This window comes from Heteronotia binoei, chromosome 1 (assembly GCF_032191835.1).
Source record: "Heteronotia binoei isolate CCM8104 ecotype False Entrance Well chromosome 1, APGP_CSIRO_Hbin_v1, whole genome shotgun sequence".
NCBI lineage: Eukaryota > Metazoa > Chordata > Lepidosauria > Squamata > Gekkonidae > Heteronotia > Heteronotia binoei.
In genome coordinates this window covers 26,483,343-26,507,775 of record NC_083223.1, presented here as the reverse complement: position 1 = coordinate 26,507,775, position 24,433 = coordinate 26,483,343, and the positions used below count along the sequence as shown (strand labels likewise).

Genomic DNA, 24,433 nt, shown 5'->3' with positions numbered 1-24,433 from the left:
CATATAGCTGGTGGGCAGTGGTTTAGAATGCAAAATGGTACAAAGTTAAAATCCAATGGCAATTCACTCATTCTTGTTACAGGGTATCCAAACCTTCCTTCTTCACCGGGCACACCTGCAGATGTGCCTAGCTGCCACCTTTAAAGCCCTCCCCAGTATTTGGCCCTGTTCCAGAACCTTGTTCCCTCTCTTCCTCAAGCCCATTCTGGTCTGTGCATGCCTAGAGGCATTAGAGGCACTACTTCTCCAGCAAGGGTAGCTGAGGGCATAATCCAGCCACACCCAACCATGCACATGTTGGGCCACACCCGATCTATTGGTCAGTTTCTACCTAACACTCTCCACTTCTTAGATACCTGAGCCAGATCCCCCTGGAGCCCCCACCTGTCCTAGCTTGGGAAACCATCACCAACCTGTCTGTCATGTGAACTGTTGTCACTTATGGTCATCCCCTATTAAGGGGGTGAGAAGGGACTAACAAAATTTAGGCAATCTTTACCTGTCACAGTTCCAATATAACTGATATGCTGATTATGTGGGTGGGTGATCCTCATATGTAATGGTGACAGGCGGTTTCAGATGTCTCCGGGCCTCAATGAAGAGGGACCAGGGCCGCAACTTATCTTCATCCCATCTCCACCCTTCACACTTCACCTAGTCACTTGGATCTATAAAATAGTTATGGGAGAAAGGAAGGAACTACCATAGTCCTGACATTGTCCCCTACCTTCATGATTGCTACTTTAAGGAGCATAAGGAATCCTGTCTCAAATTACATACAATGTAGCACTAAGCACTTAACTCTCTGCTGTTGACAACAGCAGATACACTGAAGTATCTCATATGAATCAACCTTTGTGAATAAAACATAAATGTTTAAAAGTGGGGGGAGCATATATGAAGAGTTCAAACTGTATGGGCAAACAGATCTTGGCTGAGAATCTTCACTATGTAAACTGGAATTCATTTAAACTTGGGATGGGGGGCAAGGTTTTCAAGGTACTTTTAATGTCCATGGATTTCAGCGTTCCAGATCCAGAAAGCACCATTTATATCAACCTGCAACCAACTTCTGTTTTTTCCCTTGTATCTTGGTTATAGTCCAGGACCGTGTGTGCCTAGCTTGAATTGTGACTTGTTATTTTTACCTTTATTTTTCTTAATATTCTTCTAGATCAGTTCCTCACACACACACTCTCCTCTCTTACTCACTCACATCTCCTTTTTCAAAAGTTTGTAGAATCTCCTGCATAGCCCATATAGATCTGGATGCAACTCAACAAAAGGTGACCTACCAGTTGAAGACCAATGTTTGAAACAATCCACATTCCTTTTCAGAAGTCTATGGATGGGCAATTTAACAATTAATAACAATCACACGCAGATATTGTTATAGGGCTATTTTGAGTATCTGTTAGTACCCTAAAACAATTGTGTGATATACTGTGAACATTTCTCATTTATACGACATTTCTCTTAAATCTAAAGAAAGCCTTCAAAATGACATACATAAATAAACAGAAAGTATAATCACCAGAACTGTGGGATACTTTGCGGTCATGTGCTTTACACTGATGTAACTGTATATTTTTGCATGAAATGTTACGATGAAGTTAATTATTAGAAACAACAGAGGATGCACGAGGGAGCACCATGACTGCGTGACATAAAGGGAACACTAACACATTATATTATGTAAATGAATTCAAAGCTACTCCATGACTGATCAGCTAGAAGGGACATAATGATTTATAATTCAAATAACTGAGCCTTAAAATCAAATTGGGCTAATATATTTCTAAATATGCAAGCCTTGAATAATTTTTAAAATAATGCAGAACAAAGACAGCAACACAAATCATTTGTTGCCTTTTATCTTTTCAAATACTCCCCCTCCCTAGTTTTTGATCTTTTGTCTTATCTTTCCTAAGATTATTATTATTTTTAAACTTACAGAATGTCTGCAGAAATAAATAACTCTTATGCATAATAAAAGATAAGTACCAATTTCAAAGCACATGTAGAGCTTGATTCTGGAAAGGAAATTATATGCATATGAATGAATTAAGCAATGGCCAGGCATTTAAATTAAACTAATTATTTTTAGCCTTTCAAATTAATCACAATTTAATGTACCCTGTGAGCTGAAAATTGGCCCCCTGGAAATGGTCTCTAAATACAACACTTCCAAGATATAACAAAAAACTAATGTGCGAATCTACCACAGTTGCTCCATCCTTATCAGAATGGCTTGTGTTAAGTCAACTGAACAACGATCAAGTTGCTCTGAAAAACTAACATCATGTTTAAAAGATCAACATCTGCAATACCAGGAAGTATTTATAAACAGTTCATACAGAAGAAATAAGAAGTACTTCAGTGTTCTTTAAAAAAAACTATTGGCTGAGTTTTTAAAATGGGGAGGGGGAGGAGAAACACACATTGTTAAAAGCCAAAATGACCAGCAAAATTGAGTTGTACATCATTTTCCAGCAAAAGAAAGAAAGAAAAATAGCCTCGACAGGTGTAATTTATCATTTTTCTGATTTAATACCAAAGAAATATATTAAAATAATAAAAAGAATCCTGAAATCCTCAAAATTTGTTGTGATAAATAGCCCTCCCTGCCTTTATTACATTATGCCTACTAACAGAAATATTGCATAGTGGATTTTGCCAGACAAGGACGATTATTTTCCAATAAAAAGTTGCATATTAAATTCCAGCACAAAAGTGGGTGTCTTAATACTTCTGAATTCTTTTTTCATTTGCCAAAGAATACAATTTTAAACCTAACTAATACTAACACATGAGAGTAAAGTGAAATGGTATTTCGGCTAGCTCTATAAAGCTGTGCCATCTAAACTAGAAAAAAAGATACAGTACTTGGGAGGGAGGGTCAAAATACATTGAATAAAGTAACTGGATTTTATTTATTCAAAATATTGTTCATTTCAAAGATGGTCCCCTCCCCAAATCATCTCATTGGCAAACCTAATGCCAGTTTTGCATACAAATTGGGAGTTCTGTTCACATCATGGTCCTTTCTATAACATTGTTAAGTTACCTGTCAACCTGAAAATGACTTACATAGCTTATTCTGGAAGGAAGAGGGAAAGGAAAAGACAGAAGTATAGCTCCTTGAGCATGCTTGCACTTAGATTCAGGATGAATGGAACAGAAATTCCCGTAAGGGTAAAGACAGGCCAGGGGGTGGGGGTGGAATTACCCAGAATATACAGGCAAATGAAACCACTTTACAGAAGCTGACCAGCGGATTCATCTTCCCTAACTTGCAGAAGCATCCTTGCACAAAGCTCCAGGACAAAGGAAATAGCAATTTCCATTAAGGTAAAGGGCATAAGGTCTCATGCAGATGTCTTCTCAGACCTGCTCACAAGATCTGGGGATCGACCACTGAACTTGCTGCATGCAATGCATGTACTCTACTAAGTGTGTGTGTTAACTCTGCTCTCAAGGCCTTCCTCATAGAGATTATTATCCAATGCACTACATGTCACCAAGGCACAGAGAATAAACTGGTAAAGTAGCCCTTGGACAAAAGAGAAGGATCCAAAGGTCAAAAGCTGCTAAAAATGGAGAACTTCTACCTACTTGGATACTTGCCTGAGCAGCATGATAAAATGCGGACTGCCTAAAATGGATGTCAAACATGTGGTCTGAGGGCCGAATCAGGCCGCCAGAGGGCTCCTATTAGGTTCATGAGCAACTCATTGTTGTCTTTTCCTTCTCCCTCTCTTGCTTCCTTCTGCATTATAACTTGCTTTGTTAGGCTTGCTCAATTGCACAAGAGCTACACAGCAAAGTTCCTCCCTTGGGAGGAAGTGAGGGAAGAAGAGTTAACTTTGCCAGACTCTCTCAATTGCACAGCAGAGCTACTGACCCAAGCCTCTCTTCCTTCTGTTGGCTGAGGCTCAACAAACCAGTGAGGTGGATTAAGCTGAGTGCTGTGTTTGTGTCCTTTATAAAGTTTATATCTCCCCTACCTGGCATTATATTTTATCACACATGGCCCGGCCTGACAAGGTGAAGATCCAGCCCTCATAACAAATTAATTTGACATCCTGGTCTAAAAAGTTCATGGAGTGAGGGCAGGATCAAAAAACTGGATCTTAAGTTTTGTCTATTCAGTGGGGCAAAGTTATTCAAGCTGATTAGGTCACACCTCTGCTTGCTCAGTTAGGGTTATGTAAATTTTGTTTGGCTCCTACTGGAGAGATCATTGGCTGACCCTTCAGTCATGTCCAAGCCTGCTGCACTTTTTTCAAACAACAACAACCTTTAATGGCATACAACAGGATCACAGACAGGCAAGGAAATAGCAGTAATAAATCATTGACACTTATTAATACAGTCTCTCCTCTTGGCGGACAGATACAAAAATTTTGCCACTATTTCCATAGTCACTACACAACAGTTAGAGAGTAGACAAAATGTCTTCCTCTCATCAAGTTGATTTTTTTGGTCTCTCAGTAACAACTCCAAAAACAAGGCTCAGAGATCACAATAATAGATACAACGCAAAAGAATATGACCAAGGGTTTCCATTTTGTTAGCATCACAAGTGCATAGCCTATCAGCATATGGGATTTTACAAAACCTTCCAAACAATACAGCTGAAGGTAGCACATTAAAATGGGCTAGCATAAAGGCTCTTTGATAATGTGGAGCAGTCATCCTGCTGCACTTGTTCTAGGTACATGTATCTTTCCTTGTTTCATCTGTTGAAAGAGAGCATCTTGAGTCTTCTATGTCCTCTCTCTTTTGGGGGAAAGTTAGGAAGAGAAGAAACCTTCAGGTAAGATCTAATGTTTCATTCTCAAGCTGGTTAGCCTTACTTGTACTGTGTTTCTGGGTGGGCCTCCTCCCTTGGCCTACAATTCCATCACCTGTTGTAACATTCTTCTTCCAAAATCTGCCTTTGCTGAGGCTGTCTGGTCAATTCTATAGTGCTTGACAAAGATTGAGAAAAAGGCCCATGTGACCACTCTGCAAATGTTCTCCACTGCCACTCTTGACAAAAAGGCTGCTGTGGTTGCTGCCGCTCTTGTAGAATGCGCTATGACCCTGGTGGGAGGCATCAATCCTTGTACCTTGTATGCTCTACAGATGCACTGCTTCACCTTAAAAGGCAATGGTGGGCTTTGAGACCTTTCCTTCCATGTTTTGGCTTCTGCGTGAGATGAACAGGGAGTTTGACAGTCTAAAGGCAACTGTCTATCCAGGTAGATGTGCAAGGCTCTCCGCACATCTAATTTTTGCTGCTTCAATTCCTTTGTGTATTTTGGCAGAAGAACAGCAGCACCAATTGTTGATTCAGATGGAAAGTTGAACTGACCTTGAGGAAGTGTCTATTCAAAGAGTCACTAGTCCTTCAGGAAAATACACATAACTCATTTCTGGTGGATAATGTGGCCAGCTACCTCCATGACAGGGACTTGAGTTCAACTAATTATAGGGGCTCAAAGGGCAGGTTTGTGAGATTTTATAGGAACTTTGTGAAGATTCATGTAGAGCAGGGGTGGCCAATGGTAGCTCTCCAGATGTTTTTTGCCTACAACTCCCATCAGCCCCAGCCATTGGCCATGCTGGCTGAGGCTGATGGGAGTTGTAGGCAAAAACATCTGGAGAGCTACTGTTGGCCACCCCCGATGATGTAGAGAATCTATTCCAGACCTGAGGAGCCAGTTGCCTTGTTCCCCTTACGAAGTGCTTCACGTGCTTGCTTGTCAACAGGTTCTTTAGCCTCCTTGGTTGTAGTATGGTGTTGAGAGCTGCAACCTGTCTCTTTAATGTATTGGGTTTGAGGTCTTGGAGAGGAATGACAAGTGGAGACGCATTGACATTTGGTCTAGTGATATGTCAAGCTAGTTTAAGGTGCAATTTCCAAGATAAATTCTGGCTGAAAACCACCCCCAAGTATTTAAATTGGGTCATTAATTCCATTGTACTGTCATGCTTTCCAGTTGTGGCCTAGCTTTTTGGTGAAGACCATAATTTTCTCTTTATTATAATTTACTGAGAGCCAACTTCAGATCTTATGATTATGTTTGCCACCTGTACCCTGGCACAGAACTTAATGTAGTCCTGGGAAGTATCTGAGGTGAATTATGCCACTCTTTTCACCTTTAGTAGGGACCTTCTCAGGTCTAGCAGGTCAATTTCTGGATTCTGCAGCTGGTCATCTGCCCAGATGACTACTGTCTGTGTAAAATTTGGCAGTACTGCTGACGCTCTTATTGCCAGAATTCATGGATGCCTCATACAAAATTAGTGCCAACTCATTTTTACTCTCCACTGAGCCTTTTAGAGCATTCTCCTGATCCTTGGGAAGCATGGCTCTGGAGTGCACCTTGAGGTACTCCACAACATCCCCAGATAACACGTAGAATGTTTTGGCAATAGATGCTGGGGAATTTCCACTTCCTGGCAGGAACCATGGAGGATGTCATTAGGGCCGAGACTGCACTCTGAGAGACTGTTTGTACGCTGGTGAGTTTTTTGAATCCTCTAGTATACATTAGCATTAGCTAATCTCGAGGACCTAGGTTTCTCTGTTACCTCCAATTGATATTTGAGGGTGCTAATTACTTTATTTAGCAAGCGCTGAAGGTGATCAGGCTGAAAAACTCTAGAGGAAGTCTCTTGTACTTCTGCCTCCTTCCCCAATCATTTGCCTTCCTCTCTCTCTGGGATCCCCTCAATGGATGCCACTGTAGATGAGGATTCCTTGTATTCAGATGCAGGAGAGAGTGGCTGCCTTGCTGACCTGCCAGCTGCCAGGCTGATTCTCTGCCACGCAAGCCTTTCTGTTTGCCCATCTGGGCCTCATCCTCCGTGGAAGCTTTTGAGGAGTGGGGCTCCAGAGGCCCTGTTGCAGTTCTGCCGATTTTGAGGGGGAGCGCTAGGACCCAGATGAATTGGGTGACTCGTGTGAGGGAGGGGGAGCCCCCCTCCACTGCCCCATTGTCCTCCCTTCCTTTGCTGCCACTACTTTCAGGTTGGGAAATGGGGCACTCCATGCTGGCTCAATTCCCACCTCCATGGAGTCTCAGGATTTCAAACTTTTCTTAATCTCCTTCAGAGAGGGAAAGCTGCTCTCTCTCTTTTTTTTTAAAGACCAGAAATTATGGCTTGGAGTAGAGCTCTAGCCTCATACCTGAGCAGTAGGGCTATCTAAACTGGAGGGTCAGCCAATGATCTCTCCAATAGGAGCCACATAAAATTTGCATAACCCTACCTGAGCAAGTAGAGGCATAGCCTAACCAGCTTGGATGACTTCCCCCAGTGAAGGAGAATCTTCATTTTAAAGATTTATAAAATTTAACTGACAACCTTGTTAGCATATGATCTACCATTTACAGTGCCCAGGAAATTTAATTTGAAAAGGTGCAAAGCTTAAATCAACACTGAACATCCCGGGACTGAGCAGGGATATTAGTTTCTTATCGCATTACATATACTAAATATACCCATTCTCATCAAGTAGAGCTATATATCCACAGTATACCAATGCATTTCTCTTTTAAAATAGTGTATCAGAATAATGTTTTTTGTATTGACAAACTTAAATAGGGATATTGGTTGTTTATCTAACTACATATACTAAACCTATATTCTTTTCTGTATTGGCAAAATGGAATGATGTTTATAGTGTATGCTATGTATTAAAAATAAACTAGGTGGACCTCTGAGAAAAGGCTCGGCCCTTCCCAGCCAAGCCGGCGCAGCCGGAGTTCAGGCTGGGGGCCGCTTTTGCCCCCGCGGAAGAATGAGGACAGAGATTGACAGTTAAGTCAATCCGGGGCTGGAGGTGGGCGTGGCGCCAGGGCTATATAAGCCCTGGCCCCGCCCAGAATGAGGGTGGATGTCTTTTGGCTCTCTGACAGAGAGCCTCGTGCGCGGTGCGGCGTCGTTGCGGCCTTCGGAGCCTGGGAGCGTCGTGGGTCGTGCAGTTTGTGGTGGACCGGCTGGCAGCGCAGGCGTGGGCAGCGCAAGCGGCCGGTGATCGTGCGCCGAGGGAGCGTGGTTTGTTGGTGGAGCCAGGGGGCGGATAGCGCGAGCGGCGGCTGTTGACAAGGGGGCGCCTGGGGGGAACCAGTTACTGCGGGCGGGCCCGGTCCGCAGCGCGCGTGGCGGCTGTCCGCCGGGCGGTTGTCCTTGGGAAGGCGCGTGCTGGGTGCTAGGCGCTTGCGGCGGCCAAACTTGGAGCCCCTGTCATTTTCGGGCTGAAGCTCCTTGCGCTTAACACACGCTCGGGGAACGTTACAGAGGGCGGTGATCCTTGGGGCGGCTGAAGGAAGCCCGTGCTTTACTCAGCTGCGTGAGGGGGCACTTTTAAACCCTGTGCTATCCTCCGGCGCGTGCGGTAGCCGTTGGGAGGCGGTTGGGCGCCAAGGAAGGCGCGGCAGCCATTTTGGGGCCTTTTGAGCGGCAAGGAAGGCACGGCGCTAGCAAGCTTGGCGCACGCGGCGGCCATTTTTGAGCGGGAGCGGGCAACGGCCACTGGCTGGGTGCCAGTAGCGGCCATTTTACATCTGATTAATACCCCGTGAGGAAGCATTCACAGCGGGGGCGGCCATTTTGAGGAGGCATTCCTATTGGGGGCGGAGTTGCTTTGCCCTGTGTGCTCCCTGTAAAAGAGGAACACATCTCCATCTGCTAATTTGCCCTGTGGTTGGGGTATTCGCTGACTAGCCTCAATTAGGTCGGGGTTATTAATATGGCTCCTAAAAAGGGTCAAGGTAAAAGCAAGGGCAAGCAGCCCGCACGCCCTCCCCGCGTGCGCTCGGCGGATGAGCGGGCCCAGAGTGAGCAAGTCCGGTTGGCCATCATTAACCAGGTTGAGGCTTTAGAGCAACAACAGCTTGCAGTGGGGGCCCCCATTTGGCAAGGGCGTCGTTGCGCTTCAGGGCGGTCGACGCGCCTTGCTTTTGAAACTGAGATGCTGGCCAGGCTGTCTGCATTGCAGGGTGGAGTGGCGATCCCGGAGCCGCAGCCGGAGCCGGACGATGAGGAAGACCCTGGCGAGGGACCATCTGGTGAACAGCTGAGTGGGGGTGCCGGCGGTGGCTTTGGGACACCAACCCCTGCAGGTGGAGGAACTCCGGTTGGCGCTGGGGGTAAGTTGTTACCACACCAAAATCACGGGTGGCCCTGGGCACCGATACAGTTGCCCGCCCCCCACCCTGGGCTGGGTGGAGGGGCTTGGGGTGCAGGGCAGCCCGGCACACCCGCCGGCCAGTGGGGCGCTGCCCTGCCCTGGTCTTGGGGCCTACAGAGTCCTGGTATGCAAGGACTGGGGTTAGGCAACGCTGGCTTGCAGGTGACGTGTCCACAGGGGGGGGCAATGACACCAACAGTTCCCACAGGGCCGCCCCCCCAGGGGGTTCTGCCTTGGGGGGGGCAGCAATACGCCCAGATGCAGGGAATGTCCCCCGCTGGGTTTGGGGGCGGTTGGTTCTACCCGCCGACCCCTTACGCCAGCATACCGGTGCACGCTTTCCCTTTTGGGGACACTTCCCTGCCGCTGGGGGATCATTTAACGGGGGCCACCAGGGAAAGGATCCTTCGCGGAGAGTATGTCGATGTCTTTGGCCTTCTCTATAGAGAACTAGAGAAGAAAAACAAAGACGAACTTGACGAGAAGGATAAAGAAAAATTGAAACGTCGCAAAGTTGACAGGAGTTGGGCAAACTGGCTGCCTGGCTTCTTGATTTTTGCGGGCGTTATTGCTAGGGCGCAGCCGGCCCGGGCCGCTGCCCTTTTTCAATATATTGATATTATATATAGGGCATACACAGACTTCGTCGGTGCAGCGTGGCTGCAATATGACGAAGCCTTCAGGATGAGGGCTGCAGTGAACCCTGGGTTGCCTTGGGACCAAGTCAACCAGCAGCTGTGGCTGCAGCTGATGTCCCCGGCGAGGCCTAATCCTGGCGACAGGTCGGACAGTGGACATTTAGTCCAAAAACAACATCAGCAGCTTGCTGCAGGAGCCCGCCCGTTGGCGGGCCAGCCGGTTCAACCCCGGCTGCTATGCTGGGAGTTCACTTCTAAGGGAGTGTGCACCCGGAAGCTCTGCAAGTTCAAGCACGAGTGCCCGCTTTGTAGCGGGCCTCATGCCCAGTCCGCCTGCAGCAGGTCCAAGCCAAAACCTTGGGGCAAACGTCCCGGGGGCGGCGGTGACAATCAACAGCCCCCTGGAAAAGGGGCCCAGTCCCATCCGGCTGGGGGTCCTCAATAAGTTTTTGAAGGGGTACCCGCGGAAAGCCGATGGGCAATATTTGTGGGAGGGGTTTTCATTCGGATTTAGGATCCCTTACCAGGGGCCTAGGGCCCCTTGTTTGGCTCCTAACCTTAAGTCGGTTGTGGGACTTGAACACATAGTCCGGGCGAAGATTGCCAAGGAGTGTAAGGAGGGTAGGGTCCTTGGACCCTTTGATTCGCCTCCAGTCGCAGCGTTGAGGGTATCTCCCCTGGGGGTGGTGCCTAAGAAGGCACCTGGGGAGTACCGTCTCATTCATCACCTATCCTACCCCAAAGGGGCGTCAGTCAATGACGCCATACCTGAGGAACTGTGTTCGGTGCGGTACACTTCATTTGACCAAGCGGTCAAAGTGGTGCGGGGTTGTGGAATTGGGGCCGAGATGGCGAAATGTGACATTAAGTCAGCATTTCGTCTCTTGCCAGTTCACCCCGAGGATTTTGAGCTCCTGGGGTTTTGCTTCGAGGGCAAATTCTACATGGATCGTGCCCTCCCTATGGGTTGCTCGGTATCCTGTGCCGCATTTGAGCGCTTTAGTTCCTTCATTGAGTGGGTGCTTCGGGACAGGACGGGGTGCAATGACACAGCGCATTACCTGGATGACTACCTTCTGGTTGGTCCTCCGGGCACTGGGCAGTGCGCCAGGTTGTTGGGGGCCTTTCAAGAGTTGGCCAGCGAGCTTGGGGTTCCCCTGGCGCAGGAGAAGACTGAGGGTCCCAGTACGGTACTTACTTTTCTGGGGATTGAGCTGGACACTCACAAACAGTCTTCTCGGCTGCCAGAGGAGAAGGTAATGGACCTCAAGGCTCGGTTGGCCACTTTGAAGGGTCGGCGCAAGGTTTCATTGCTGGAGCTGCAACAGTTGGTGGGTCACCTAAACTTTGCATGCAAAGTGGTGGCACCAGGTAGGGCCTTTTTGCGGCGTCTTTGCGACGCTATGCGGCAGCTGCGTTCCCCCTACCATCGGGTCCGTGTGACCGCAGGAATGCGGGCGGACCTTGAAGTTTGGGAGTTGTTTTTGGAAGCGTTTAATGGCGTTTCATTTTGGAGGGAGGAGCTGAAGATTGAAGCTGAGCTTCAGATCTCCTCTGATGCCTCCGGATCTACTGGGTTTGGTGTGTACTTTAGGGGTCATTGGTGTGCAGAGCAATGGCCTGCGGAGTGGTTGGACAGTGGGCTCAGCAGGGACCTGACCTTTTTGGAATTTTTCCCTATCCTAGTCGCCGTTTGGCTCTGGGGTGAGCAGCTGGCCAACCATTCCGTGCTTTTTTGGTGTGATAACATGGCAGTAGTACATGTTATCAACTCCTTAACGTCAAAGTCTCTGCTCGTCATGAACCTGGTTAGATCTTTTACGCTGCGTTGCCTCCGGCTGAACATTTTGTTCACGGCGAGGCATGTACCCGGGGTCTGCAATGGGGTGGCGGACGCTCTATCTCGGTTACAGATGGAGCGTTTTCGGCAGCTCGCCCCAGAAGCGGACTTGCGGCCGGAGCGGATGCCCTTGGACCTATGGCGGCTTGGGAAGCTGAAGCCGGTAGGGCCATTCAGTTGGCTTTAGCCCCTAGCACAAGAAGGGCTTATGATAGGGCGGCCTCTCAATTTTGGGAATTTAGGAGTGCTGCTGCATTGAAGGATTGCTGGCCGATTCCCACGGCCCACATTATGCAATTCAGTGTACATCAGAAGCAAAAGGGATTGGGGCTAAAGACTATTAGGGGCCAACTGGCAGCGTTGGCCTTTATTAGCAAAGCCCGGGGGTTTGTGGATAATACGTCTGACTTTAGGATTAGGAAAATGCTGGAGGGTTGGGCCAGGGAGCGTGGCCCACGCGTTGATGACAGGCAGCCCATCTCCCCTTCTATTCTGAAGGGGCTGTTTGGCAGCTGGCCGGCCATTTGTTCTTCCCCCTTCGAGGCCGCTTTGTTTCATGCGGCTTCGTTGGTGGCTTTTTTCGGTGCCCTAAGGATCAGTGAGCTGGTGTTGCAATCTAAGACGGACGTTTCCATGCGGGCGCTCCAGGCAGGAGACGTCAAAACTGGACAGGGGCAGGTTGTCTTGACGATAAGGCGGTCCAAGACCGACCAATGGAGGAAGGGGTCCGTCATCACTCTGGGGGAGTGTGCGGTCCAGGAGCTGTGCCCGGTGTTGGCTGTTAGGCAGTATATTCAGTTTAGGGGCACGGGGGAGGGCCCCTTCTTCCGGCATGAGGATGCCTCACCCCTCACCAAGTACCAGTTCTGGGCGGTGACCTGTCGGGCCTTGGCTGCGATAGGCTTGAAGGGGGTAAAATTTGGAACCCATTCGTTCCGCATTGGAGCTGCCTCCACGGCGGCTGCAATGGGTTACACGCCAGCTTCCATACAGCGCATTGGGCGCTGGCGGTCGGCGGCCTTTAAGACGTATGTTCGCCCGTTCGGGCCGTAAAGGGCGGTGGGTCAGAGCGCGGTTAGTATTGCTGTTTAAGTTCACTGGTCTGACCCCTTTTTTGTCTTTCAGGTGCTGTGGCTCGTGGTGAGAGGCGGCGTATTCTCATCTGCGGGCACAGCATGGTGTTTTGGGCCGCCCATCAAGCTCGGCGGTCGTCAGTTGGCACCCAGCTGGGCCTCAGTGCATGGGCGGTCGTGGAATGGCTTGGCCGACGGGGCCTGCGATGGCCCGGTATTATGCCCTTATTGTTCAGGGAAAGGGCTGCTCCACCTCCACACATATTGGTTGTGCACTTAGGTGGTAACGACCTTGGGATGCTGCGGGGGAAAGCTCTCTCGCAGCAGGCATTGGCCGATCTCCGTGAAATAAAACGAAGATGGCCTGGGGTGATCCTGGTGTGGTCAGCAATTCTGCCACGCAGGGTGTGGAGGTATGCCCTTTCTCCTGGTGGGATTGAGCGCGCTAGGCGCAAGGCTAATAGGGCACTACAAAAAGCCATGGAAGATGGCTTGGGCATTTTCCTTCCTCATCCGGCCATACGGGTCGATGATGTTGACCTGTATCGGTCAGATGGGGTTCATCTGTCAGAATTGGGCAACCGGGCCTTTTTGGAGGAGATTCGGCAGGGTTTGCGGTCGGCTCTGGGCCGCCCGTTGGGGCGCTAATGCCTAAGCGGAGGCTTGGCATTGGCGGTGGCCGGGGATGTGTTGGCCACAGTGTTTTCAGGGGAGCACCTATGGCCTAGCACCTGCGGTGCGGGTGGTCTGTATGAACCGCAGATGGGCTAAACGGCTCAGTGCGGGGAATGCAGATCACGGAGAGCCTCACCTCGGGCGGATCTTTCCATGGGGGATCGATGCTAGCCCAGGTGGAGAAAGGCTGAGGCCTGGCCGCTCAGTTACAACCCGAATACGGTGGGTTTGTGCTGGGGGCAGGGTTGCTCGCCCTTTGACAAGGCGGGGTCCGTGGGTGACCCCAGGGGCTTGTCTGGTTAGGTTTTCATCCCTGCCGAGTTCACAGGTTAATGAATTTAATAAAGCGGCCCGGTTTAAACCCAATACTTTGTGTCTGTCTCTTATTTCGACTGGGGGGGCAAGGCTCGGCCCTTCCCAGCCAAGCCGGCGCAGCCGGAGTTCAGGCTGGGGGCCGCTTTTGCCCCCGCGGAAGAATGAGGACAGAGATTGACAGTTAAGTCAATCCGGGGCTGGAGGTGGGCGTGGCGCCAGGGCTATATAAGCCCTGGCCCCGCCCAGAATGAGGGTGGATGTCTTTTGGCTCTCTGCCCACCCACCTCTCCCTTGACAGTACAGGTTTCAACCGGTCGCCCTGTTGGGGGCCAGGTAGGAATTTTTTCAGCTTCACATAATTGGCCCATGTGGAGTTGTTTTTCGCCTACCTTGTACTGCCTTTTAGTGCTAGGTTTTATAGGTGGATTATAAATTGGTCGCTAGCCGGGGATGTGTTGGCCACAGTGTTTTCAGGGGAGCACCTATGGCCTAGCACCTGCGGTGCGGGTGGTCTGTATGAACCGCAGATGGGCTAAACGGCTCAGTGCGGGGAATGCAGATCACGGAGAGCCTCACCTCGGGCGGATCTTTCCATGGGGGATCGATGCTAGCCCAGGTGGAGAAAGGCTGAGGCCTGGCCGCTCAGTTACAACCCGAATACGGTGGGTTTGTGCTGGGGGCAGGGTTGCTCGCCCTTTGACAAGGCGGGGTCCGTGGGTGACCCCAGGGGCTTGTCTGGTTAGGTTTTCATCCCTGCCGAGTTCACAGGTTAATGAATTTAATAAAGCGGCCCGGTTTAAACCCAATACTTTGTGTCTGTCTCTTATTTCGACTGGGGGGGCAAACATGTTCTCAGTTAAAACCAGCCTTGAGGAGCCATGGAGCAATCAACAGACTCTGCATTTATTGCCCAAGACACTCTCACCATCATTCTTCAGTTCTGACATGTTTATTGAGTTTGCTGTTGTCTAACACAACAAATGGTATCTAAACCAAACTGGTTGTTCTTTCAATTTGTTGATTATATTATTTTGGCATAGATTCTGACTTTGTACTATTTTGCATGCTTAATTACTGATCACCAGCTATATGTAACTCTGCTCACTATATCCAATTTCAGTGTCTGATGCAGTGTGCATGCACACAAAAGCTTACATTCGAAATAAAACTTCGTTGGTCTTAAAGATGCTACTGGACTCCAACTTCATCCTAATGTACTGCAGAGGCCCTTAAGCAATTAGCAACCAACTTAAGAAGTTTAAACACCAGCAAACGCCTGGTAAAGAGCAAAACCTTTACTTGACAGCTAAAACTAAGTAAAGGTGTTATATGGCAGGCCTCATTGTGGATGGGGTTCTAGAACTGCAGTGCCAACTTAAATTTATCCTGAGCATTCACAGATTTAATTTTCAGGGGAAGTGGGATCCAGGTGTGAAATAACTGAGAAGTTTATAAGGAAAGAAGGCACTCCCTAAAGATATGTGTGCATGAGAGTGTTGCAGAAACAAGGGAGTTCCAATTTGCACCAGCTGCAGAAAGTGCTAAAGGCTGTGCAAAATGGGCAGAACTGCAACAAAGATTTGGGAGACAAGCATGGCAATCAAATTATGGAATTTGAGATCTTATGGGGGGAGAAACAGGAGTGAAATACAGAGGTTTGATTACTCTGAAGTGCTTAGCCGGGAAAAATCTTTAGATGTGAACAGCAAGCACTGTGAACCCAGATCATGTGCATGGAAGTGTACAACTTTTGGTTGAATCAGCAGGTGTCCTATCCCAACGATTGACCCTATGCTGCAATACCACCTCTGCTGAAATACTGATTTCATACTATCTGATGTTCAGTATATTATGATGTGCCCAGCTGAGCTGCCAAATTGTATTGTCTACTTTTATTGATTTTAATTGCTGTTCTACTGTTTTAAAATGTTGTTATCCTCCCTGAGCCTGTCTGGGAAAGGACAGAATATAAATGATCTAAATAAAAAAAAAATTAAAACTCAGCATTTTGAGAATCTCTGGTTTCCTTTAAAAATAATATCAGTCTTAAAAGTTGTGTTCTTCCATGATTTCTTTTTGACCCCTTAGTCCTGACTCCCTGGCTGAAACAAATGTGAAATAGATGTAATTATTTCTCCTCCACGCTGATTAAATTGCAAGTTCCTTGGGATAGGGACCTATCTTTTCGTAAACTTAAAATGATCAAGTAACTAATGGTGTTAAGTAAGTTTTAAAAAGAAGTTTTTAAAGTAAGTTTGATGAAAGAAGCCATAGGAGTATAAGGAGGATTTCTCAAATTAAGTTTAGGAATACCTGATTTCCTTTTAACCAGAATAGATGATCCAAATCAAGGCTGGATCTACATGCAAGGGGCACAGAAGAGAGATACACAAATCCATGTTCTGTTCCCTAAACCTGGGCTGATTCCAAACAAGAGTCTTTTTCTCCATGGCAGTCATGTTGCAATTCTGAGTATTGCTCAGTTTGTACTTGCAATAGATATTCTACACAGCACAGGAAAATCTATTTTTGCACCCTTGTAAGCAGTTATTTCTCTCTCATATCAGGTACAAACTGCACCCCCCCTATGCTGTTGTCATGACTTGACACAATTCTTCACCCACATACGCTTATGCATAGCACTTCTCAAAAACAGTGCAATGCTACACTTAAAAATGCATTAGCATGGTACTACATCTTAATAATGTGATACATAAATCCTTTGGTAATGCTAATTGCTAAAAGGTAATAGTTGTCCCATTCCAGTCAACTACACTGAAAAGACTAATAGGCCTCCTACTTCTTGAGGGGAAGGGGAGAAGCACACGTCAGGGGCTCTTCAAATGCTAATTAAGAGAGCAAAGAAACACACTCACCACTTGTATTGCCATAATGTAGGAACAGTGCTGAGACATTGCTCTGACCCACCCCCCAAATAATTTTTAAAATATATCTCAATGGGATCATTTTGTAGAAAAACAGGAGTTGGAGCTCATCCAGGGATTGTTATGCAGCTGCACATACTATTTAATGGACAAGGAGGTTGAACTCTCAGAAGGAGGAGGTGGAACTCTCAGAAAGGTTCAGAAGCTGCACTCCTGTGAGCTCCCACTGAATCTGAGACCTGGTCAGCACCAACATCAAGGCAGTCTCACTGTGAAAAAGCAAAGGAAGGAAGAGAGAGGAGGGCATATCCTTTCATTCAAGCACAAGGCATACCTTCCTTTCTGGACACATGAAAAAGACTGTCCTAACACTACCATGCCAGGAAAGACTGTTTCCCTCCTTCCACCCGGTTCTTTTAAAAATAAAGCTTTTAACAGGAAAAAAACATACTGTTCATGATTTGTACAATAACGGAAGATAACATTAAGAGGAAACAAAAATAAAAGAGCATAACTAGTGTTGCTGGGGAAAAAATGTGGTTTAATGTTCAGTGTGAGCTGGACTTAAAAAGGCTATATACTTAACAATGTCATACCAGGTTCTCTACATCTTGGCCAAATGTGATCTCTTCACTCTGACACTTGTGTACAGAATCAATACAACAGGCTCATTTAGAGAAGCATTTGCAATTTCTGTACCAGTCTGTCAAACCTGAAATTTGCCAGTACCCTTAAAAAACACAGGTCCTTTCCATTTGGGTTGGCTGTGTATGATCAAGAAAATTTGCTATATTTTATAATTATTTTATACTTTGATTCTATACTAAAATTTACCTACCTGCAGGAAATCATTGTGATGCTGCCAAGCTACACTCAGGAAAAACGAAATAAGCCCCCCACAGTGGGAAATGAAAGTGTGATCTTCCTATAACAGAACTATAAACGAGATGCTCTCAACCTTGACTGGTTGAAAACAGGTTATCTTAACAAAGCTCTTTAAAATAAAATTTCTTGTTGACCTTTAGTTTATTGAACTCTACTGTGCAAGAAAATACCAAGAAAAAAACCCAATCTTTTTTACCCTTTTAATATTTTAGTGATGCAACACGATAACCTATTCTCTTCCATCTTTGTCACATAGGTTAATACAGCTTTCCCCACATGTACAGATTGTATCTGATGGCAAAAATAGAAGCACCTCACCATACATTTATCATCATTTCATGTGAGTGAGTTCATTAGATTAGAAATATGCACAAGCGCTACCTGTTGACTGATCAGCTGGACTTGCCCCCTCAAGTGCACAGCGCGGGATGTTGTGAAAATGCTGGGAAGGAGTGCTAGAAATCCCAGCAGCCCAAATGTAAGCTCATGCTTAGATCCCAGAGACAAGAACTGCTTGAACATTTAGACGACTCCAGCAACATGGTTTCTAGTAGTCTCAACCAATGCTGCCAGATGCCACTGCTCTCACACCACCATAGCTGTTAGGGTGGCCAGACCATCCCGCCCACCCGGGAAAGTCCCGCCCCTGCCCCCAAATTCCCGCCTCACGGGTTGGCTAACCCGGGACCAATCAAATCCTGGGTTCGCCAAAATCCCGCTCCGGCCTTCAATTTTTAAAGACTCACCCGGCGGCCCCGCCTCCCCCCAAGCTGCCGGCTTTCCAGCTCGCTTCGCCGCCATCGGGGTCCGGGAAAGGCGAACCTTTGGCGGGGGCCGTGCTCGGGTGTCGAGGGGGGGATCTCTTTCCCCCGGCCGGCGGTGTCCGATGTGCGGCAGCAGGTAAGCGGGCCCAAAGGAGGAGGGAGCCCCCCCACGCCCTGGGAGCCGCCATAAAGGCCTTGGGGACAGCGCGCCCGACCCAGCACCGCCACAGCCACCGGCAACGAGAAGAGGAGGAGGAGCAGGCTGGCCGGGACGTTGGGGGCGCTGCTGCCCTGCCTGCCCCCCTCCCCTCTCCGTCCCGTCGGACCAGCCCAGCAGCTGCTGCCGTCGGGGGAGCCCCCGCACGCCCGTCCCCGGAGCAGGTAGTGGGCGCAGGCCAGACCCCCGTATGCACTCCCTCCCCCCGAAGGAGCAGGTGGGCGAGCCCTGGAAGCTCAGGGCGCTGGAGTGGGCGAGCCGCAGAGAGAGGAGGGGGCCACAGACGGGGAGGGACGGATGGGGGAGGGGAAGCCCCCCAACACCACTAGCGGTGGGGGGGCAGGCCACGGGCCCGGTGACTTCCTGCCCCTTCGTTGCCCCGTTTCCAGCATCATGTTCGACGGGGCGGGAGGCGCCCCTCTATCTACCTGCATCTCCCGCCCGCCTGTCTTTGGCCCCAAGGGAAGTAGTGGCCAATTGGGGGGGGGCAGGGGGTCCCTTTCTCCTCAAAAAGGGGGGCGAAGCCCTGGACATTCGACGGGCGTGTGTCTCTGAGAGAAGCCAGGAGGGGGAACTAGAGCCGCCTGCCGGTAGCTGAGTGTGAACAAGCGGCCCTTCGAAGTGTCTGCGGGGTCTCAAGGAAATCCACGTTCATTTTTGGAGTGCCTGATCCCCGCCCTCTCTCGCCACTGGGTTGCCATGGGTCTCCCGGCCTCAGTTTTAGCCTCACACAACAACCCTGCCATGTAGGTTTTTTAGGGTCAGAGGTCCAGGCAGTGCAGTGGCATGACATCACCAGAAGTGATGTCACTTCCTGTTTGCGGCGGCGCACGCTTTGCGCACACGCACACACACATTCACTCTCCCCTCAAGGTGTCCCTGGCTGGCCTGCAGATATTATGGCCACCCTATGGGGATCAATGGGATTCCCACGTCAAATGCTTACCCCATCCCATTGATCAAGGACTTATTAAGCACAGTATCAGAAGGGAAATTTTTTTACAAAGTTGGACTTAAGAGACGCTTACTTCAGAATGCGGATAAAAGAAGGGGACGAGTGGAAAACCGCCTTCAATACCCCAATAGGGCAATTCGAATATCTAGTCATGCCATTTGGATTACAAGGCGCGCCTGGAGTTTTTATGAACTTCATCAATAAAGTACTGAGGGAGTAACTATATAAAGGGGTCGTGGTGTACTGGATGATATAATTATTTACTCCAAGGACTTAACTTCCCATGTAAAGTTAGTGAGAGAAGTACTCAGTACTCTATATGAGCATAAGCTGTACGCTAAACTATCTAAATGTGAATTCCACAAGACAGAATTGGACTATTTGGGATACCGAGTATCGGGGAAGGGGCTAGCCATGGATCCCGCCAAAATACAAGCAGTATTAGATTGGGAGCCCCCGAGGTCACGCAGACAGCTCCAATCATTCTTCGGATTTGCGAATTTTTACCTTAACTTCATTCAGGGCTTTGCACATACTATGCTGCCACTGACGGACCTTCTTAAAACAAAAGGGAAAGGTCCGGAAGCCAAAAGACCCGGGGCCAAACTAGCATGGAAGGCCAAGTGTCAGAAGGCATTCAATAAATTGAAAAGATTGTTCACTAGTGAACCCATTCTCAGTCACCCCAATGAATTGTGACCTTTCATGGTCCAATGTGATGCCTCCGACATCGCAATAGGAACAATATTGATGCAACCTGATGATGTGGGGAGATTACGCCCATGTGCATATATGGGACAAAGAAGCCTTTGCTGTAACTTTTGCATTAAAAACTTGGAGGTCTTGCTAGAGGGAGCTAGAGTCCCACTCAAAATTTGGACAGATCATAAAAACTTGGAAGCCCTTAAGGAGCATAGAAAGTTGACTGAAAAACAAATCCAGTGGGCGGGGTTTTTCGCCAAATTCAACTTTACCCTAAAGCATATCCCCGGATCAAAGAATGTTCTAGCTGATGCGTTATCTCGGCTTCCCCAACACAATAGTCAAAAAGAAGAAATTATTGACTCTATCATATCACCCAACCACTTAGTAGGGGCAATCACTACTAGATCCCAAACAAAGAAAAGTAACACCAGAGAAAGTTGGAGAGGAGAGAGACTCATAAGAAAAGTAGAGAAAGAGGGAGACTCCAAACCAGAAGGGGTCACCAAGGGGGAAAGGGGGTTCTGGTACCGTGAAGGGAAACTCTATGTACCAGAAAGCCTCCGAGGTGAAGTATTGCAACTCTGCAAAATTTCAGGGCACTTCGGCTACGTAAAGACTTTACATCTGGTCAATCAACAATTCTGGTGGCCGCGTATGAAAAAAGACATTTCAGAATATGTATCTACTTGCCCTGTGTGCATCATGGTGAAAAAGAGGGGAGGTAAACCCCCAGGATTATTACAACCCATAGAGACAGCAGGTCGGCTGTGGTCGGTAGTCTCCATGGACTTTATCATAGAACTTTCAATGTCCCAAGGAAAAACTGTAATATCGGTTGTAGTAGATACTTTCTCAAAGCAAGCCCACTTCATACCCTGAACGCAATTGCCAAATGCGAAGAAGTTAGCATACTTGTTTTTCCAACATGTGGTTAAACTACATTCATTCCCTAATAAGATCATTAGTGATAGGGGCCCTCAGTTCATTGCCAACTTCTGGCGGGAGTTTTGCAAACTAACGGGTATAGAACAGGGCCTGAGCTCAGCATATCATCCGCAGACCGACGGACAGACAGAAAGAGTAAATGCGCTTCTAGAACAATATTTACGGTGCTATGTTAATCACCAACAGTCCAACTGGGTGGAATTGCTACCTTTTGCTGAATATGGATATAATAACAGTGTTCACAGTTCCACCAAGACATCCCCCCTCCGAGTAGTGAATGGATACGAAGGGAAACCGTTCCCATTATTACCAGGGGGTGAATCTACTGAATTGCCTTCTTCTTTTGAACACTGGCAGGGGACTTTAGGAAAAGAATGGAAGGTGATACAAGAAAATTTGGAGGCAGCTAAAGACACTTACAAAAAGCATTATGATAAAAAGCATACTCCAGTTTGGGATTTCAAGGTGGGAGAAACAAGAACCTACCAATGCCTCAGCCGTCTAAGAAGTTGGCTTACAAATTCCTGGGGCCATTCAAAATCAAAAGAGTCATAAATAAAGTGACAGTAGAACTCGAACTCCCAAAGATGTTTAGTAAAATTCACCCTGTCTTTCATTGCAGCCTATTACGGCGGGATCCTGGGGCTATGGCTTGGCACCCTCGACCACCAGCTCCACAACCTATCCAAGTCAAGGGTCAGAGTCACCATGAGGTGCAAGAAATCCTAGATGCAAAACTGAAAAGGGGGGTACTACATTTTTTAATTAGATGGAAATACTTCCCACCTAGCCACGATGAGTGGGTGGAAGCTTCAAAAGCTCCTAGACTAATAAAGGAATTTCACCTACTGAATCCAGAGAAATTCCGGAAAAGATCTTAGGGGGGGGGGCAGTATGTCAAGCATGTTATTTTTATGCATTATTGAATTCTGATTGCTGTTCCTGTAGCCGTTCTTTCCTTTCCCATAGCTGCATATCAAAGCTAAGAGTCCCTTTACTTTCTCACCTCCCTTTCCCGTTTCCCACCTTTGAGTAGTAAATGTAGGAATGCAGTAACTTTGATGATAGAGGAGAAGGAGGCGCCTCCCTTGAACAATTCCCATTCATTGCTTATCAACAGTAACAAAGAATGCATGAGACTGAGGGAAGTTTTAACCACAAAGATAGTAAGTGGCATAGTTACCATAGTTCACACATCCTTGTTATGTCTCCAAGCTGTTTTCCCTATGCTCTTTGATGTAATCCTTAAAACCCCATACTATAGTCAACTCTGTATCACTTTTAAGGTGATACTGTATCACTTTCAAGGAAGCAACAATGGATTATCAATAAACTTAGACTTTGTATTCAACCAATGCTTGGTTATTTGAAACTCCCATGCTTGACAATGAGAATATTACACTATGGAAGAACCCAGTTGTTTAACAGCCCTGCTAATCAGTCTCTGGTTATGTAATACTTTAGCAAAACCAATCCCAATCAAATCAGTGGGATGACTCACATCTAGGCATATGTCTAATGCACTTTTGAGCCAAGCCAAAATACTTATATTTGGTTTTGTCAGCTCCCCATATTTTACCAACTCTAAATTTAACACACCTGGAATCAGAAACATATAGATTCATTTGAGATGAAAGTTGAATGTGGGGAGAAAAGCAGAACATCTTGAAAATTAATTGTGAACAAAAAAGGGCAAGTCAAATTAATATTTACATATTTACATATTAAATATTCCCATATTTACATATTAAATATTCTAAATTATCCAGTGAATAAGATATGAGACATGGAATTAAAAGGATATCCAACAGAAAGATCGTTTAGAAACTGAAGAGTCCTTGAAATCACAGGCTCGCATCGTCCCCAATATTTAAGATTAGTAACACTAGAATTTTAAAGAAAAGTTTTATAAATCAGTAATGCAATTGCACAGGATCTGTAAACCAACCCACACTAGAGTAGGGAATATTTTGTTTCTTGCTGCTCCTATTTCCATTGAGCCAGCATTTTTTCTTAAGAAATGAACCATTACTGGTTCTGATCCAAAGGAGCTCCAGCACAGAGACAGAAACCCACGTTCCCAAGTTTTCTCAACATTTTTGTGCAATCAGGGTTCACTGACATAAAAGTTACCAATGATGTTTCTGAGCAAAGCAACCAATTAAACAATTAAAATCAAATCAAACAATTAAAATCAAAGGTATTTATTTATTTATAAAATATATACATTGCTTTTCTACTCATAGCAGTTTGTTAGAAAAAGCCAAGCAGGTAACTCTTAATAAAAATAGCCATGAGGCTGAGGAAGAGAAGGTGGCAAATACGGAATATCAACTGTAAATACATATCACAACTATTTACAAATCAAGAGATCATCAGCACCATTTAAATGACATTCAATATTTAAATTTAATTTGGAAGACAAACACACACTTAACCACTACACCAAATTGTCTCTCTAACAAACACACAAAGCACAACAGAAGATAGCTCAGACATAAAAACTCACATTTTTGCCATAAATGTTTCCAGAACTTGGTTGTCATCTGTTATACCCAAAACTTCAGACATTCGGGCATAAACCTACCAAAACAACAACAGTAGTGGCATCTTAGTTACTTGTTAAAGTTATAACATTATTCTATCATAACAAATTATTATATCATAACAAATTATCATTATTCTACCATAACAAATCAAAGTATAAGTATTATAGGGCTGCCAACTCCAGATTGGGAATATCAAGTGTCAGCGAAGGGGCATTGAAGTTTCAACAAGGAATAGACTTGGCTTTGTTTAAAACAAAGTTTCCATTTATTGATTACAGCAATGCTTTTCACTACGCAGGTTCATTGATACTAATAACGAGAGGGGTGCAAGCATGAGCATTTATGGATACACATCAAAGCATAGGGGTTTTAAATCACTTCCCATAATAAAACTGGGACTCCTCTGTTGAGAATAGCCAGTGCGCCTATCTGTTATCTCCTACCCACATAGTCTGTCTCTCCTCCCCTGCTGTGGCCTTGCTCGTCCCTGCCAGGCGCCTGGGAACCGGCTAGATGTTTTACACTTCAAAAGGCCTTTAGCACCTCTGTTCCCTCCTCCCGGCCATCCTTCACATTCCTCTACAATATTGGGGTTAGTGCAGCAAAAAGTCATAGGGTTAGTTAGCAGTAAATAAACAGTTCAGGTAATAAAGTAAACTTCAATGTATACAAGCTGACAATCAAGGACCAGCCAGGGCTCAGCAGCAGTGAGGTCTCCTCAGAGGAAGAAGAGCCCTGTGTAGCCAGCCCAGAGTTGGCAGTCTGACCAGCAGTCAAATGGGATTCAGACATGCCCTGACTTG

At 46.8% G+C, this 24,433-nt stretch overlaps 1 protein-coding gene across 3 annotated transcripts in view; it reads right to left on the bottom strand.

Moving 5' to 3' along the window:
- The window catches only part of RANBP17 (RAN binding protein 17), a 573,906-nt gene that overhangs the window by 216,435 nt on the left and 333,038 nt on the right, over positions 1 to 24,433 (bottom strand). For 2 of the 3 annotated variants that reach the window (XM_060232776.1, XM_060232786.1), the window contains exon 15: positions 23,591 to 23,664. In XM_060232776.1, the coding sequence (XP_060088759.1) occupies positions 23,591 to 23,664 (74 nt within the window). Of the gene's footprint in view, positions 1 to 22,885; positions 22,967 to 23,590; positions 23,665 to 24,433 lie in introns of all 3 variants that reach the window. The other variant, XM_060232795.1, reaches the window with a different exon arrangement.